The following is an 18958-nucleotide window of genomic DNA, read 5'->3' as shown; positions in this document are numbered from 1 at the left end:
TGTGGATGCCAAGATTCGCATTTATGGATGCTCTCTAAAACGTTTGTAAACTTCTTCTTTTTTAAGCAGCATTTAATGTAGTGCTCAGTTTAATTGCTTACAGTTGAACTTGTGACACTCTTCTCTGCGTAAGTTATATGTTTTTTTGTGTTTATCCACTTCAAAACTCACCTTTCTTCGATGGAACGTATTGCTTTCCTAAGTACTAGTGCCGCAGGAGTTAGGTTTGTGTCCGCAATGCCTCCTGCTGCCCAAGTGCTTATCAAAGCGATGATTCTAACAACAACAGCAACTGAATGAATGAAAGTGTACACCTTTTTTATCATTATAATTATAATTTATTTAATAGTATTTTTCTCTTTTTTTCGAATAGTTATAAAAACTATTTGTTGTGTTTTGACAATTTATGCTAATCTTTGCAGTTTTTGTTGTTCGTTTTCGCTTTCAGCTTAAGTATAACAGACACACTACAAACACACTCAAACACTCAAACACGCGCGTATTTCTTGGCCAGAAACATTGAGTCTAAAACAGAAACACACTCACTCGCATTCACACTCATTCATTTACATTCACATACATATACTAATTGGCTAGACTGTGTCGCAAAAAGTGTTCCTTCGAATACGAAGCATACATACATCATATATATATATATATTTATATAGTATTTGTATAATTAGGAAGTCTGTAGAGAATGCCAATCCATTGTAATATATAATATTATCATTAACTAATACAAGTTTCTCTTTTCTTTTGCTGAGGACACAGTTAGCCAGCACAATTGTTCTATATGCTTAGCTTAAATAACTTATTCATAGAGTTTTATTTACTATTTTCTATGCTGGGAGCCATTCGAGAGATAACAAACAATTTTCGCGTTATTTACAAAGGGATCGTTATCGTAATTTCTTATGTTTATCGTTGCGATTTGATTTAGGCAGTACACACAAATAAATTCCAGGAAAACATTCATGCTAATGTGAAGACATTCGATTACCACTTCAATTTCCCATCGATAATCCAATTCTCCCGTTCTCTACATACATACATCCATATATAGTAATATATCTAGATCTATTTACAATTATACTAAAACTTACAGGCTAAGGTATTCAACACATATTGTGGCTAGTAGTTAAACTCGTTTCAAAAATCAATAGGTAATACTTTTTTCATAGAGATTGATACAATATATAATATATGTGTATGGTATATTGATATACGATCTAGGGATATGTCGTCAATTCAGAAATGCGACTCCCGCAGCACTCTGTTAGGTGTGGAAGAGTGCAGGTCCTGTTTAGATTAAATTGGATAGCAGGGTATAAATTAGTTGACAATCTTCTCGAAATTCTTGAAGGGGATGAATTCATTGTTCATTATTATTACAACATCGGGTATAATAAGCATTTGTATTTCATGTTAAAGCAACATTCGTAGATATCGCAGCTTATTCTGATCCTTGGGATATGTATGCATATTGATGTGAATATGTATGTGAATCGATTGGGTTGTAAATTAAGACAACAGATAGTCGGATATGTTTACACGTTACAAGTGTAAACAAGGCTGCAAACAGTGTGAATCGTTGTAAGGTTTGTGTCACGGCTGCGAAATGGTTCGCAACTTGATTACTTTTGATTTGAACACGATCTCAGTGCTGTTTGCAGCCTTGCTTAGCGTGGAGTATTAGACTTAGTTACAACGAAATGACAACGAGTTAATCCAGGTAAAGTAAAGGTAAAAGTATTTACAAAACGAGTCACACTTTTGGCATTGTCAGCTGCGCTTCGATTAATGCAACAATTACACAGAAGATGCTTACAATTTAAAGAAGTCTTGCCTCAAACCATGCGAATAAATATATCTATAAGTATATCTATATATATATAAGTAGGTTGATCTAGTTGTTTGGGGGTTATTCGATACGATACGATATTCATGTTTTAATACAATTTGTTGCCTTTGTTGTTGTTTTTGCTGTTGCTCTCATTTGTACACATTCAAAAGTGAATTAGGCATGGATAAGTATTGATTTGTGAATGGATCTGGAGTTTGCTTATATACAACTTTCCTGTATGCGATTCGATGTGGTGACCACCTCCGGTCGAAATCGGTATTCGCTTAATGACGATGTCACCGATGCGTTATTCGGACTGAGCAAGCTGACCTCCATTGGCTGCGGTGTTAGATGATATGAGGATGATGGCGTCGATGTACTTACATTGTAGGTCAGCGACCCCAGCGGCGGACTGCAGGTGGTGATGCCCTTCTTGTTCAGAGTGGCATAGCTCTGTTCGGGATACGTGTGAAATAGTTAGTCAGTCAATCGAATTTCGGTTGTACTCACAATTTGTTTGCTTGGGCGGAAGGTGTAGTGCAGCACTTCGTTGCCAGAGTTGCTGAGCAGGCCAATTGTGCTGGCCTCGGCCGCAGCTGCGGCTGTCATGCAATCGGGCGTGCTCTTCAGATGCTCGGCATCTCGACTGTGGCAGTAATCCCGCTGCAGCAACCGTGATGAGGGACTCGCAAAGCCCGGCGACACCACAAGCGCCTTAAGAGGGCGTTTTTCTACAGAGAGCAATTCAAAGCTGATGAAGTGGAAGACTCTCTTAAAGTTGAAGAAGCTGCTTACCATACTGATTGGGTATAACATCGGGATCCGTGTCGTCGATGTCCGCCTGATCGCCACCCATCAGCTGAGGACTCGGTCGAGTACGCGCCGTGGAACGCAGCGTGTCGCTGGCCATCGCCATTTGCAGTCCATGGCCACTTGGCGAGGTTCTTGTGCCGCCATCGATGCCCGACTCGCCGATGCCCAAGTTGCCGCAGTCGACCGCATTTCGATTATCACAATTAATCGGCAGCAGACTGTGGTGAGCCTGCTCCTGTCCACGGCCCAACCCTTGGCCCTGGCCATTTGCATGCTGATTGGGACGCAGCGGATCCAGCTGGCAGTCTGCGGGTATGGCTAATTGTGTGTGCTTAACGGCTTTCAGATTATTATCGTTGCGGCTGCAATTCAAATGTGCAGTAGAAGTAGAAGCATTAGCATGAGAGCAGAGAGAGAGACTCGACTCTGTGCGTGGGACGTTCATTAAACATACCGATTAGAGAAGCGTCTGTATATCGCAGCCAGAATGATGCAGGATATGGCAAACAGCAGGCCACAGAAGAGCGTCAGTCCGGCCAGGAACGGAGAGAGCGGCATGCTCAGACCCGTTGTGCTGCCTGCAAAAATCAATACGAAAGTTTAGAGGAAAATGTTTGAACGTTTGAGTTTAGTTTAGTTCATCGTACTTGTTAGCTTCGCCACGCCTTTAAAGTTGATGTCGTCGATGATTATGGGCTCGGAGCGACCCTTGACATTCACTGCGAAGATGATCATGCGATAGGTGGCCGCCTGATCCAGGTTCTCAATCACAAAGGTCACCGGCGTGTGCTGCAAAGAGAGATAATGAAACCGGTTTAAGACTGTAGTGGGAGCGTGCTCAACTAAGCTCTATAGAGTGACTATTTTGGGACAGCAGCAGGTGATTATAATACAATAAAATGTCGATATAGTAAGACAAGAAAGTGACTTATAAAAACTGAGATTGATTTTCAGCATTGCTTATACAAATGCCACTTCAAATTAAGTTATAATTAGATATCGGACTTAGCACTTTATTTATTTACTCTCCTCTTTTTCAAGTATTTATATATTGTAGATACATTTTGAAGACACCCAAGTTCAATTCATTGAAAAATGAGTTAGAAAAATGTATACACATATTTATAAATTAAATTTAAATTAACATTGAATACAAAGCTTAGTAAAAACTGAAGAAAACTATAAACAATTTGAGGTAGATTCAATCTCAAGCGATATCCACTGTTTTATTTGAGTTTCAAGGTACTGAAGAGAGGGTAAGTAAATTATGAAGTACCCTATAAGCTGCAACAAAACTGCTTAAATATGCTGGCTAAATTTGAAGGGAATAACTCTTATAGTTGCTGTGATTTGAGGTGTTTAAGGCAGACAGGCGGACATTAATATTAAGCCCCTGAGAATGTTGTTTTATGGGGTCAGAGAAATCGTTGCTGTTTACTACAAGTCTTATACCCCTTTACCCCAAGGACAGCGGGTATAATGAGCACAGTATTGCATAAGGTCAACACCGGAGTAAGGACTTACAGTTACAGTTATGTTGCGGGCCAGACGCAGCGAATTCAACTCGACCAGCTCGAGCATGAAGCTCTGGGGCAAGCCGCCGTCGAATCCCTCGATGCAGTCGACTTGCAGTGAATCCACCGACTGATTGCTCACCGTGCAGTTCTGCAGCGGAAAGGGGCGACCTATGAAAACAGAGGAGAGAGAAGTGTAAATAGTTGCAAGACCCAAACTGTAACCCAGTTTATAGCTCACCTGCTGCCACAATCTGAAAGACGCAGGGACTCTTCTGCAGTCCAATTGAGTTCTTGCCCCAGCAGGAAATTGTGCCGTAGTCCAGATCGGAGCTCGGGGTGTAGTTCAGTCGTGACATGCCCGTCTGCAATTGGTCAAGTATCTCAATATTTCAATTCGACACTTGAGCTGTGTGCAGCTCGAATCTCATTAGATTACTTTAAAGAGCTCTCCAGGGAGAGAACCCTTCCCATCTGATTCTGGTAATTAGTGTTATATATTTCTTTTCGTTTTTGGGACTCACCTCGCTGGAATGGAGGCGGGCAGGCAGCTCGGTTTGCTCGCCGGATGAGTTGAAGGTCCAGTGGAAGGAGTCGGCAGGTGGCGAGGCATCGACTTCGCACTTCAACGGCAGCGTCTCGTGCTTGAGAGCGCCCAGCAGCTCCTCGTGGTCGATGGCGCAGATGGGCGCGTCTATAAATAATTAAAGCATTCATTGAAATATTTAATGTACGTTGTAGTCTCTTTAAAAGTTCTATGAATTAATTTCAAACTTTTCGGCCCAGAATGCAGTTACAGTCGAGTCGAGTGGTGGGCAAAGCCAACCCAAAGCCGAAGCCGAAGCCAGAGCCAAGTCAGGCAATGCATTCATTGCGCCATAATCTTGGTCATTAACGTGGAATGAAGATGGAACAGGGACAGGGACAGGGACAGAAGTAGGGACAGGCATTGGGCGAGAGCTTTGGCTCTGTTTGTTTTTGGACTCGGGCCAAATTGAAGCTGTGGGAGAAGGGGAAGAGAGACAGAGGAAGCAAGCGTATGCATTAAGAGCCCATTCAAGGCTCAAGGATTAAATTATAAATTACATAGACGATAGTCAATGCCAAATTGTGGTTCAGCTGCAGATGGTAGATGGTAGATGGCAACCAGGAGATGCAAACTAAGATTGTCCATTGGCCATTTAATACTTACAGCGTATGCGCAATGTGACCGGATTACTGAGGCCTTTGCCCTCCGAATTGACAGCCAGGCAGGTGTAATCGCCCGCCGAGGCCCTCGAGACGCTCTGGAGGACCAGCGATTGATCCGAGAGTATGATGCCCACCGAGACGTTGTGCTGCAGCTCCTTGCCCTAATGGATAATGGATAAAGGATAACGAATTACGTACACGAACGCATAACGAACGATGGAGGTCAAAGGGCAGCAAGCCAAGAGCCAAGAGTAGAACAATAATTATTGCTTACATTGTGAAACCAGGACATCTTGTAGGGTTTCGGATTCGATTGCACAATGCACTCGAAGTAGGCATCGTCACCTTCCTTAATGTCATCCGGATTCAAGGAGGAGCCCATCTTCAGCACTGTCGTCGGTTGGTCTGAAAGCAAACACAAGCGATTTAATCGTGCATCAATAGAATTTTCAAGTTTCGAACTTCAAGCTTCGAGTTTCAGAGTCTCGTTTTTCGTTTGGGCCACTTACAGTGCACAATGAGACGCCATTTGTCCTCGATGGAGCTGCCGTCGATGAATTGATTTTCAGCTCGACATGTTAAATATTTGCCATCGTCCTCGCGGGTGGGTGTAAACGTCAGTATGCTTAGGGATTGATTGTCTGGCTCATTAAACTAAAAAAGAAGCGCAAACAGAGTCCATTAGCAAATGAATAATGAAGAGTGCAAAGCGATGAGAGAAATCCTTCTAACCATATACTACATTTACCACACAGCTCGAACTCAATCTCGAACTCAAACTGAAAGTGAAAATAGCAGCAATTATAAGGCAGCGCACATCCTTTTCTGCTGCTGCTGCTGCCTTCCCTCACTGCGTATACGTATTTTTGTACGTATACTTAATCTACGTGCGAGTGCTGATCAATATGTAATGAGCTTATTCACAAAACAAACAACACAAATTCAACATTGAGCATTGGACATTGAAGTATTGGTCTGTCTACTCTGCTGCTGCTGCCTTTGCCTTTGCCCCTAATTAACTGAGAAGGTTGCGAGCTGAGGGGGTTGAGAGGGGGTTGCAAGCTCAACTTTAACCCCTGAGGCTATGATTGAGATGGAACTTGTTTGGCTAATTGACCACAGACTAATGTTTAAAGTAAAGGGCAAAGTGCGGTCTGACTGTCTAAATATATTTTCAAAAGCACCGCGATGTCTTTTTCCATTTGAAAAACTTAAGCTTAAGACTCATTAGGCTCAACGTTTGCAACTCGTAATTCGGTTGGAAAATAGTTTAACTAATAGAAATTCTATTGAATGTGTTATTAAAGGACAAAGGGTAAAGTTGGTGAAAGATTTATACAAAAAGAAAACTATGCGTAGGTAGCTTATTGCTTTTGTCGTTAGTGTAATAAATATGTTAGGAACATGGATTGAAAACTTGTTTATCAAATGTTGCCCAAATGCTAACGAGCTGCTAAAGAACTGCTTAATTAATTTATATTTTAATTTTTGGTCATTTTGGTAATTAATATTTTATTTAATGAATTTAGTTTGAAATAAGAAAATCAAAGCATTAAAGAATCTGACACAATCTGCTTTATCTTTCCTTTTTCTCCCAACAGAATTTTAGTCGCTTTTAAAGGATTTGATTTCGCTTTGATTTGCGATGTGGAACTCTGTTGTTGTGTTGTTAGACTAATACTTTTGAATTCTCTCTTTACCTTACTTAAAGAAATCTAGATATCTATACTTACATTCTTGGTGAGTTTCTTGAGCGGCTTGTTGGCCTTCCACCAGGAGATCAGAGCTGGCGGCTTAGAGCCGGAGCTCTTGCACTCGATGTCGTAGGTGCGATCCGCGGAGACGAATCGATCCTTGGTCAGGATGTGCACCGCCACAGGTTTTACTGCAAGCAAAGAGAAGCTTAGAGGAAGCACTTCCTTTACAGAAAAGAAGTAAACCTACAGTTGACGTCCAGTATGACAACTTTCTGGTTGGGCGGCGTCAGATTCGTGTTGCTGGCAATGCAGACGAGGCGGGCATTGAGATGCTGCCTGCCAATGTTGGGATAGGACAAGTGATTAACGGTTTTGCCATCGGCACGCTGGTCAAAGGACTCGTCGATGACCGTGTTGTCCAGATACCAGGTAACATTCGGTCTGGGTCGACCTGCAATAAACCGGAGTTGATATTTGTATCCCGTATTTGTTTGCGCTAATTCAATGGGGGGACAAACGAACGAAACTCACCGCCGGATACCTCGCAGGCAAGGACGATATCGTTGCCCTCGTTGAAGGACTCGACATTGCTGGTCTTGTCGTGGCGGTTGGGCTCATAGATAATGGGTCGATCCGGGGGGCACAATTACGGTTAGATTTATTTTCAGATTTCGGGTGGGCGAATTGCGGAAGTCGACGCGACACCGATAGACGCCCTCATCCTCAATGCGTACATTGTCGATTTTCAGCTGCGCCGGATGCGACGTACTGCTAAAGTGTGCCCTCGACCCAAAGGCCAGCGGCGACGACCAGAGACGCGCCTGTCCAAACTGTCGCCCCCGCACATCGAAGCTGCAATAGCCAAAAGCAAAACATAGTTAGGCCTCAGGCCTTAGTCATTAACTGCACTCCCCTAAAACTTACTTGTAGATGGGCTCGCCGTCTCCCTCTCGAAACCAGAGCACCATATAGACAGCATCGTCGCGCTCCATCGGCGTGATGTCGCAGGGCAACATCGCCTGGCGGCTGAGCACGCCATGCACCGATGTCAGCGGCACCGGGCGATCCAGCTCATGGATGAGCTCGTCCGGCTCCAGGTAAGAGCTTTGCGTCTGTCGCCAACTGGCGAGCACCAGGCAAATGCCCAGACACCACGACATCTGGCCAGCTGCAGTCCTTTTACTGCTCTGATGGCATTGATACTGTTGAGTGAGCTCCTCTGACAGCGGCTCTTCTTCTTCATGCTTCTGCTTCTGCTTCAGCTTCTGCTTCAGCTGGATTATGCTGACCTCGGGATACATTTCTCTCGCTCTTTCGGTTCTATCTTTCTCTGTCATTCGCTTGCTGACTCGTTAACTTTGTTACTCGCTGTGTGTGCTAGTGGAAGCTGTCGCTTGTTATAAACTTGCCTCTTCTCATACTCTCAGTCGTATTAACTCTTTATTGCTGTTGCTGCTGTTGCTTTCATTTGGCCAGATGCCTCTGTCAACTTGCTGGCCATCTTTCCCCGGGGGCATCAGTCGGATGAGTTCCTCAGCCTCCTGTTGAGGCAAAAGCGAAGCAGAGTGCAGCAAGTGCATTCATTGTATGAAAATGACATGTTGCCAACAGTTTCAACAATTACAAAAGCGCAAAGGCAGTTCAGTTCGGCATGCCGAATTATCAAATACTCATCAAGTTCATTATTAGAGGAAGTATCTTATAGTATATATTATAGTAGAGTATTGTATAGTATATTGTACAGTATACAGTATATTAAAGAAGATTATAGTATAAGTCAATCATAACATAAACTTTCCTAGTGTATACATAAGATTATAGTATAAGTTTTATAATTAACTTATACTATAATCTATTAATGAAGATACTGTATACTGTACTATTGTATATACTATATACTATAAGATACTATAATCTTCACATATATAGTATTACTGCACTATATACTATATATGTGAAGATTACAGTATATTAAAGAGGATTATAGTATAAGTGTTTTGATTGATTTATTCTATAATCTGTATATACTTCCTAGTATATATGTTACATATATAGAATACAATACAGTATATAGTATATTAAAGAAGATTATAGTATAAGTGTAATGAATGATTTATACTATAATCTTCTTAAAATATACTGTATATTGTACAATATATATATTCTAAAATATAATATACTATAATCTTGACTTTCCTAGTATCTACATACACATATAGAATATAGTACAATATACTGTATATTAAAAAAGATTACAGTATACATAAGTCAATCGTAGCATACACTTTGCTAGTATAGTATATACATATGTAGTACAGTAGACAGTATATTAAACAAGATTTAGTATAAGTCAATCATAACACACACTTTCCAAGTCATAACTTTCAATATATAGTAATTTATCAGCTACAAATTCATTGATTCAAATAGATTTATGTTTATGTTAGCTCTCAGCAAATAAAGTAATTTAAATATTCAATAATTCATTTAATTTATGTTAGATATATTTGCTCAATATTTATAGATTTTTTAATGCAGAGCATTAATTAAGATGGTCTGTTATTAATGGCAACTTTATCATTGGGTTGGAATTTAAATCCAGACAGTGTTGCATTAACTTTTTTCAACTAGCCTCCGGAAGGGCATCAGGTTTGTTTTAATTTACAACATGTCATAATAAATTAAATTTTACAAAATGGATTGCAACTTACTTTCGTTGCAATTGATGGCATTGTCAAAATCGTAAATATCATTATGTGAAAAAGAAGTCGGCTGCAATTGACACGTGTTTCTCTTTCCATATGAAGCCGACAAATATTTTAAATTACTTTTGCTTTAAATTTAAGAAATTTTAAAGACAAACTGGTTTTAAATTTAAATACTTAACAAGGTAGTCTATTAATTATAAGCAAATAAGTTATTCGCAATATAACTGATTACTTTTTGAGTAGAAGTAAGCAACTGCTTTAAGACAGAATAATCGCAGTAAAATTCCGAATGAATTCAACGATTTTATACAAATGAAATCACAGTCAAGTAAGAAAACTACAGTTGAGTGTGCTCGACTTTGAGATACCCTCTAACAAGTTTCAATAAAACCATAATCTACAAATATATCAAATTAATAAACAGAAAAAATACTAAAATATATTGAATGCTGTATTTGGTATATCGACATACGTAAAAATATAACAGAGTTCAAAATATACCACATTATATACTAAAATAAACCAAAGAATTTAGTTAGTATATCGATATAGTACTACAATCACAATATACATACAATAGAGTAAAAAATGTACCGCATTGTATACTAAAATATACCAAAGGATGTGTTCGGTATATCGATATCATTCAAAATATACCATATAGTACACAATATACCACATTTTATAAACATAATTTTGATTAAATTAATGTGAAATAAATGAAATCATTTTTTAAAGGTATTCCAAATTAATATGAAGAAGAATAAAGAATTACTAAAATACTAAAGGTTATATTTGGTATATCGATATAGCTTCACATTCACAATATACCAGATGTACCTATGCATAATATACCACATTGTATAAACGTAGTTTTGATTAAATTAATGTGAAACAAATCAACTTACATTTTAAAAGTATACCGAAATAATATACTGAAGAATTACTAAAGTATACTAAAGGTTATATTTGGTATATCGATATAGCTTCACATTCACAATATACCATATATACCTATGTACAATATACCACATTGTATAAACATAATTTTGATGTTATCCCTAGGCAAATAAATTATGCATTCATCCATAAACAAATTTCTGTGAAATAAATCAAACAATTTGATGCGTGTGGAAATTAAAAGGCAAGACTGTCATAATGTAAAATAAATCATTTGATTAAAATTACAAACGGTTAGCTGATAATTGGTAATCAGTGTGGCAATTGGAAATTGGGTCACAGGCAAAATCCCTTTGAGGAATGGCAAATAGCGAATAGCGAATGCAATTTATGGCAGTTGAAGGAATTAAAGCTGAGATATTTTATGGCATAGAATTTGTGTATTTCCCCCTTTTGAAATGCATTACAAAAATCTAATTAAATGATTTATTTGTTTTGGGAGGGAGAATTTTTCCAATATCCGTGGACCGGATGTACAGTGGGCAAATTACGTGGATGGGCAGCAACAATTTTTGATTAAATATATTCGTGTGTGTAGAACAAGTTGTGTTCGGTGATGATGAATGAGTTCATGGTCAGGATGGAGCACATGACGTTATTGTGGTCAATCGTTCAATGACTCAATAAATATGGCTAAAATGCTGGTTTCTCTCTCTCTCTCTCTCTTTCTCTGTCGTTGTCATTGTCGCCTCTACTCAATCTCTCGACTGTCAACGTAATATCTTTAAAAATGTGAAGTCATTTCGCATTGCCAAAACTGACGGCACACAAAAATGTGTTTGGGTTATGAAAGTGAGCGCACAACACATCACACATCTGACACCTCGCCCCACCTCGGCTTTCCTCAAACTAGTCTTGACCATAAATTGCTGACTGCTCTGAATAGAATGTAGACGACACATGAAAGCAAAACTCCAATACAAAAAACATATGGCCAAGTTGATAACAAGAGTTATGGGTTTCCACAAATTTCCGAGATTCTCAACCCAATCAAGCACGGCTCATAGATCCATCCAATGGCAATCAAAAATTATGGCCATAATGCCCCTTTATGGACATTTAATATTATAACTTAATTAATTATTACGATATTCGGATACGTTCACAAACTATAAACCTATGAAAAACCTTACACACATCGATCCATCCGTCCATCCATCTATCTAATGACAAAGGGCATTTGAGGCTAGTTTTTCAACATTTCATGTTAAATTATTTATATTAAATGGCATCTGTGAACCGGTTACAACAGTGTTTTGAGTGCTGTTTCGAATGCAAATCATATATAGATGAATGAACTTGAATTCTCTAGCTCTGCTCATTGGAAATTCATTAGGTTTTATCTGTTTTTATTTTACAGTGGAGTGGAAAATGGCAGCAGTAGAAATAATAATAATAATGAATCGGCGAAACAATAGCAGCGTTGATTTATTAATTATTTGTTTAACGTTTTTATTTTTATTTATTTTCGTAAATAAATTTCAAAAGCTTGCGATAACAATTCCCTTTTTGCTTTTTTGCTTTTATACTTTTAATTGGTGGCGAGCAGAGAATTGTTTTATGTTTATTCCAGCGATTAACTAAATTGCTGCCTGAAAAGTGGCATATCTAATAGTGTTAAACGTTCTCTAATCAAAGCAATTAAAACACTTTTCCGCTTGATACGACATCATTGAAAGCCTTCAGGTGTTTTTCTGCCTTGCGATTCTTTTACATCAAGGTGAGAATTTGTCTCGTCCCCAGCAAAGCAGATCAAAAGATACTTGTATTTGCATTTAAAGCATAGCCAGAGGTGACAACAAGCAAAGTCTCTTTTTCTCCCTCTTATGATGGGCATATTTAATATGCGATGCCAGCTTCATATGTGAAGAGCAGCTCCTGACGAGGCAAGGAAAGGAAAGGAAAGCAGGCGTGTCGGCTGCTTTGACTTCTTATGACTTCCCCCATTCGAAGTCGATGTCGAGTTGGGTTTCGGTTTGTTTAATTCGCAGTTGTTTATTTGTTGCCCATTTGCAACAAAACACTTTAGCCCCACTCCACTCGCTCCTCACTCATAAACCGGTTTCAGTAATTTTTTTGTTTTTTTGAAAATTATATACAACGCTTAAAATGCTAAAAGATGTTTAGGTTGAGTGCTGGCGCTGAGCTGAGCCCAGTGACCAGTCTCCCAATCGCCCAATCGACCACAGTCACCAGTCAACTATTCCCTGCTTCTCTCCCCCTCTGTCTCTGCCTCAATCCCACCGACTTCTTCTCTACGTTTCCGCCTCTGTTCCTCACTCTCTGTGTATCTCTGTCTCTGTGGTGTTGCTAATTAAGATTACAGACATCGATACTTTTCGGTACGCAGTGGCACGTACAGATACAGATACAGATACAGGCCCCAAAAGTATATAGATACCTGCATATGTGTGTCTTTCTCTGTGTGTGTATCTCACTGTCGCATATATCCGTATATAACAGCAAAAAAACATAGTTTTCTAAGAGCAACCGAAATTTTAATACTCTTCAGTATGAACATACTCTTCTGATGCTGTCTAATTTTGCAGTTTATTGTTTAATACTTTATTGGTTTAAGATGACTTTTAAAGCTGTTTTAATTTTGGGATTCAAATGACTTCTAATGATGTCTTATTTTGCAGTTAATTGTTTTCTTTTATTGCATTGATATGACAGCATCAAAACATGACTGAAAGAAGCAATTGTATGAATGAGGTAAGTATTTAGTATTAATGAATATTTTGTACATACTCGTATGAAACACTGGATCAAAGAGACTAAAAGAGATAGAGCTATAATTTGCACCCACAGATCAAATTTGATAGACAATTTGGTATATTTTGAATGTAGTACTAGTAAATATAGTCTTTGGTATATATATTATATATATATTTTAAATGTAGTTCTATATCAATATACCGAATATATCCCTTGGTATATTGTCTTTGGTATATCTAGTATATATGTATATATATTAAATGTAGTTCTATATCAATATACCGAATATATCCTTTGGCATATTTTGGTATATTTTTAGTATTTTTGTGGTATATAGTCTTTGGTATATCTAGTATATATATATTTTAAATGTAGTTCTATATCAATATACCGAATATATCCTTTGGTATATTTTTAGTATTTTGTGGTATATTAATATGGTATATTTTAAATGTAGTTCTATATCAATATTCCGAATATACCTTTTGGTATATTTTTAGTATTTTTGTGGTATATTAATATGGTATATTTTAAATGTGGTTCTATATCAATATTTCGAATATATCCTTTGGTATATTTTTAGTATTTTTGTGGTATATTGTGTTTATTTTGAATGTAGTTCGATATCAATATACCGAATATATCATTTGGTATAATATTAGTATTTTTGTGGTATATTAATTTGGTATATTTTAAAATTAATATCGCAACGATCTGCTTTTACTCACAGTCGAGCACACTCGATTGTAGATTTCTTACTTGTTGAAGTTATTCTAATATAGTATAATACATTAATTCTAAAACCATCCAATTTAAAGTATTTTAATACAGTCTCGACTCAAAAAATGATTTACTAATAATCCAATTGAAAGTATCTAAATGTTCCTGTGAAGCCATTCAAAGAAGTAGCCTTAAGCTGGACATTTGCTTCTATTGGAATTTAAAATATGTTAATACTAAAAACAATTCAACAAAAAACTGTTGCTTAAGTATCTTTAATTTTAACAATTACTTCTTTTAAAATGTAAATTAATTTAAAAACTAATTGAATTAAAAACTGTTGCTTAAAATTATTGTGCTTCAATGTTGAATCAGTAAAAACTAAAATAAAACTATACACAGATTGAGCAATTGGTTCAATGACAGCCAACAAAAATAGTAACGTAAAGTAATCTAATCTTTGGCTCACGCCAACTTATGAAGCCCTTTTTTGACCAAAAGTCGTCAAAGTGTCAGGTTACATTATGAATGACAAAGTTCAGTGACAAAGTTGTAATACCCTCTATAGGCAAGTGTATCGGAAAAAGGTTTTATGAGTTGGCTGGGCCGTTTGGACCAGTCCAGTTGATGGGCATGCCAAGGTGCTAAATCAAGCACTGACAGCATCCGAGGTTTTCTTGGCTTATTAATTATGTAGCTTAATTTGCGATTATGCAGATATGAGCATAAATTTTCAAGAGTAGCATAAGCAGAAGTCTGTTGTGTACGTTATGTGTGCCTCTGATAACTCACCAGTCAGTTAATATATGTGCATACACAGTGGATAAAGTGGAGAGTGCTGATTTTGGATTTGGATTCAGCTTCGGATTCTGCTTTGGATTCATTCAATATTCCATGTTGCTTTTATTGTTATTAGCTTTAGAGCTGGCTTTAATGGATGAACTGTTTTGTTGTGTTTTGTTTAAGATTTTCGATTTTCGTTTTAAATATTATTTTTATAGGTGCCAAACAGCTTCAGTTTTGTAGGCTTAAAGATCGAAGACGCGACACGCCGTCTGCTTTGGATTCTGAATCTAAAATGTGAATCGAATCGTGTTATTCAGCAAAAAGGGGGAAGATATTTATCAATAGAGATGCGGCACAAAAATATATATGAGCTGCTTTAATGAGACACTTCTTAACGAGCCACGAACGCACTTAATTGGCCAAGATTTATGTTTGCACTTTTGGCCACATTCACATTCGCATTTCCATTCACGTAATCATATTCATTTTGCACTATTCCACAGTGGATACAGTTGTGGTTATTCGTAGCTGCCAAGTGTAATCAAGTGCCACTAAAGATCTCTCGAATCTCTCTCTCTCTCTCTCTCTACTCGCGTTTTGACAACTATTACCATAACAAATCAGCGCCTGTCTCTGACAGGCCAATTGAACCAAACCGCACGGGCCAACAACGACAGAGGCAGGAAAAAAAATACAATATTTGCACGGCACAAACTTCGAAAGGAGGAGCAGGAGTGGGGAATTGGGAAGGGGATAAAGCCAGCCAGTCACTGTTAGCGTCAAACAATTCCCGCAGCGAGAGAGACAGAGGATAAAGGAAGTACTGAAGCAGGAGTCAGAGTCGGAGCCACGTTGCACGTTCCACGTTCACGGGCCGTGCTTGGGCTTATCCTTGTATCCTTGGTGTCTGTGTATGCTCCGCTTTTTATGCCACAGTCGTAAATTCCAATTATCGACAAAGTCGAAGCACGGCAAGCGGTAAACGGCAAACGGCGAACACTGCACATCGAACGGTAGCTGGGCAAAAAGCCGGCTTCAACACGGAGTCGGCACCGAGAGTCGAGTTGAGTCGAGTCGAGTCGAGAGTTGAGAGTCGAGCAGAGCTTCACAGTGAAGTGGAGCGATTTTCAAAGTCAGTCGCGGCACGAGGCATAAAAAGTTTGTTGCTATTTTAGTCTTCACTCTTTTGCACTTTGCTGTTGTTGTTTCATTAATATATTTAAATTTTCTTTCTTGCCGTAATCCTGGTCGGGGCAAAGGGGCAAAGGCTTTTGCTTTACCTCTTTGGGACACACACACTTTTAACTTTTAACTTTAAGACTGAGCTCACGCTGAGCTATTGAATATATTAAAATATTGATATGCGTTTGCATTAAATTATAAATAAATCATGGGCATTTATTATTACTTTTATTGGTTTTGTTAAGCACTTCAAAGTGACCAAACAAACTCGATGGTGAGGAGGAGGAGGAGGAGAAGTCACAAATATCTCACAGATACACAACACGCACACACGCACACCGAATTACACTTGTTCGTTCGTAGTTGAGAGTGCGGGTGTAAATATGTGTGTGTGTGTGTGTAAGCAACTAAGTTGGTGAGAGGGTAAATATGTATGTGTCTGTGTGTGTGAGTGTGTAAGTGTGTGTACGGTGCTTTAAACGGATACCCTAAAGCGAACGCATTGGGCTACATTTCAGAGCGTTTTCAACGTTTTCAACGGTTTCAACGGTTCACGATTCACGATTCCAGGATGCGCAGCGTCCGTTAGCAACATGTGTATCGTTATAGCTTCGCGTATCTACTGGATACACGACTCGACTCCAACACTCGTCGCACTCACAATCGTCGTCGTCGTCGTCGTTGTCGTTGGCGTCGTCTCTGACGACGTCGTCGTCTTCGTCACTGCTGCGGCTGCGGCAACGACGCGTTTCAGACCATGGCAAAAGACCATGCCAATGCTATTGCTTTGATTTTTCGAACTTCTCTCTCGTGACTAACTCTCAGAGATGTTAGACGAAGAGAGAGCCAGCGAGAGAGAGAGAGAGAGCGAAAGCAAAAGAGCACAAACATTTCGACTGTGAAATGTGTGTTAAATTCGGAGATGACTTTTGGCGGGCTAAAGATGCAGTTCAATATCAAAGAACTTATAGCAAAAGGTGCGAAACTAATATCCAAATATATTGCTCAGTTAAGAACTGTTTGAGTTTATAAATAATATATATCAGAATGTAACATTCATCAATGTTGAACTCTATACAAATCTATGTACTACAATTGGACTTTTATTTAGCAACTACTTAAATCATTTAACTTTAGTAGTCTACAACTCATTGAGATACTTATAATATAAACATCTATTTATGCGTAAAATAATACTAATTTAAGTAATTCAACATCAGAGAACTTGTAGCAAAAGTAAGAAATTTATTGCCAAAAATGTTGCTTTGAGTTAAGAACTGTATTAATTATTATTATTGAAGCAAAGATTACAAATTAAACCCTAATTTGGCTTATAATTCAATATTTATACATTATTATTATTATAAATTATTTATAAATATTCAAACTCTATACAAATTTATGTGCTGCAGCTAAACTTAAATTTCGAAAGGGTTTAAAGTATTTAAGTTTAGTAGTATACAACACATTGAAATAGTTATAATTTGAGCAGCTATTTATTTGTATGACAATACTAATTTAAGCAATTCAATACAATAATTTGTTATTGAAATATTAAGGAACTTTTCATGCTAAAATCTAATGATACTCTTTTGGAATTTTAAATAATATATAGTAATTCCCTACAATATATTTTGATGTATTCAATGATGAATTCTTGAAATATTACTGAACTCATTATGCGAAAATCTAATGATACACTTTAAGGATTTATGTGTTTAAAATTGCTGCTCTTATATTCTTCTTCTTATAACAGATTTTATATATTAACTTTAACACTTTAAGAATTTATGTGCTTTAAATTGCTGCTCTTAAATTCTTCTAATGCTCTAATATTCTTTAATCTATTACTCATCTTATAACAGATTTAATATATATTAACATGTAGTTAATTTAACCCATTCTGATCACAGTAACTTGCCCAACTTTATAGCATTCAAAACGAAACTGGATGCAACTGTTAAATGCTTCAGCCACTGCTTTGAATTTCGAATTTCGAAACAGAGCACGAAGAGCAACAAAATTTCGATTAGCAGCAGCAAAGAGAAAAGCGAAACGAAACTTGGCGATATTCGAATTCTGTTGTTGAATATCGTAGCACTGTTAACAGACTGTTAATGCGCTGTTAATGTAATGACTTTAAAGAGCATTTGTCTTGTTAGAAATGTCGTCGATGTTAAGGTTGAGGTGGATGAAATTTATGAGGAGTTTACAGACAATTTTCAAGTGTATTTAAATTTAATGTGGCTGGCAAATGATAATAACATATTTAAAAGAGACTTTGCTCATTGCAAAAGCAAAATGAATATGCGTCTGTTGAGTATCAAGGAATTGTTTTCAACTTATTCATGAGACGCTTTAACTATACTATATACGAGTATATAAGGCATTACAATGGCGGCAATCAGAGGGGATTCGAGCTGTAGCGGTTCCTTATCTGCTGGATATATCGTATTATTGTGGCGTCAATCAATAATGTATTGCGGGTCTTGTGTAAATATGAATAGATACTTCAACTTTTGAAGTTGATATGCATATTCATAATGTATTCTTTTTGGCCAAGAAATACGTTTCTGTTTAATGCCCAGCACAGAGCCAGAGCCAGATGGCAGATGGTATTCCTCATGGGGCTTTTGTTGTGCCTTTTAAGGTGATTGATGTGCGATATTCACACACGATTTCCATTTCAATTTCGATACGCAGGAAGCACTAAAGATGCGAGCGGATTTATGTATCGATGATCTCCACGAACTCGACGTAATTGCAGTTTGATGTATTAAAGAAAAGGGGCAGCGTTCGATTATTTTGGAGCCCACCCATATAAAA

At 37.9% G+C, this 18958-nt stretch overlaps 1 protein-coding gene across 1 annotated transcript; it reads right to left on the bottom strand.

Annotated features, from left to right (window-relative positions):
* Window positions 1-331: 331 nt before the first annotated feature.
* On the bottom strand, window positions 332-16742 carry LOC132785802 (protein turtle homolog A). The gene is given in 18 exon segments (XM_060792078.1): window positions 332-2296; window positions 2354-2574; window positions 2639-3018; window positions 3111-3234; window positions 3304-3445; window positions 4181-4341; window positions 4412-4535; window positions 4695-4864; window positions 5363-5522; window positions 5636-5766; window positions 5871-6015; window positions 7095-7246; window positions 7306-7509; window positions 7590-7698; window positions 7700-7910; window positions 7983-8599; window positions 14957-15237; window positions 16620-16742. Coding segments are annotated over 16 exon segments (3081 nt in total). The 5' UTR covers window positions 8396-8599; window positions 14957-15237; window positions 16620-16742; the 3' UTR covers window positions 332-2062.
* Between the last annotated feature and the right edge of the window lie 2216 nt (window positions 16743-18958).

The sequence above is a fragment of the Drosophila nasuta genome, chromosome 2R, assembly GCF_023558535.2.
Source record: "Drosophila nasuta strain 15112-1781.00 chromosome 2R, ASM2355853v1, whole genome shotgun sequence".
Taxonomy (NCBI): domain Eukaryota; kingdom Metazoa; phylum Arthropoda; class Insecta; order Diptera; family Drosophilidae; genus Drosophila; species Drosophila nasuta.
Note: the sequence above shows the minus strand (reverse complement) of the source record. Positions and strands in the feature narration are given on the sequence as shown.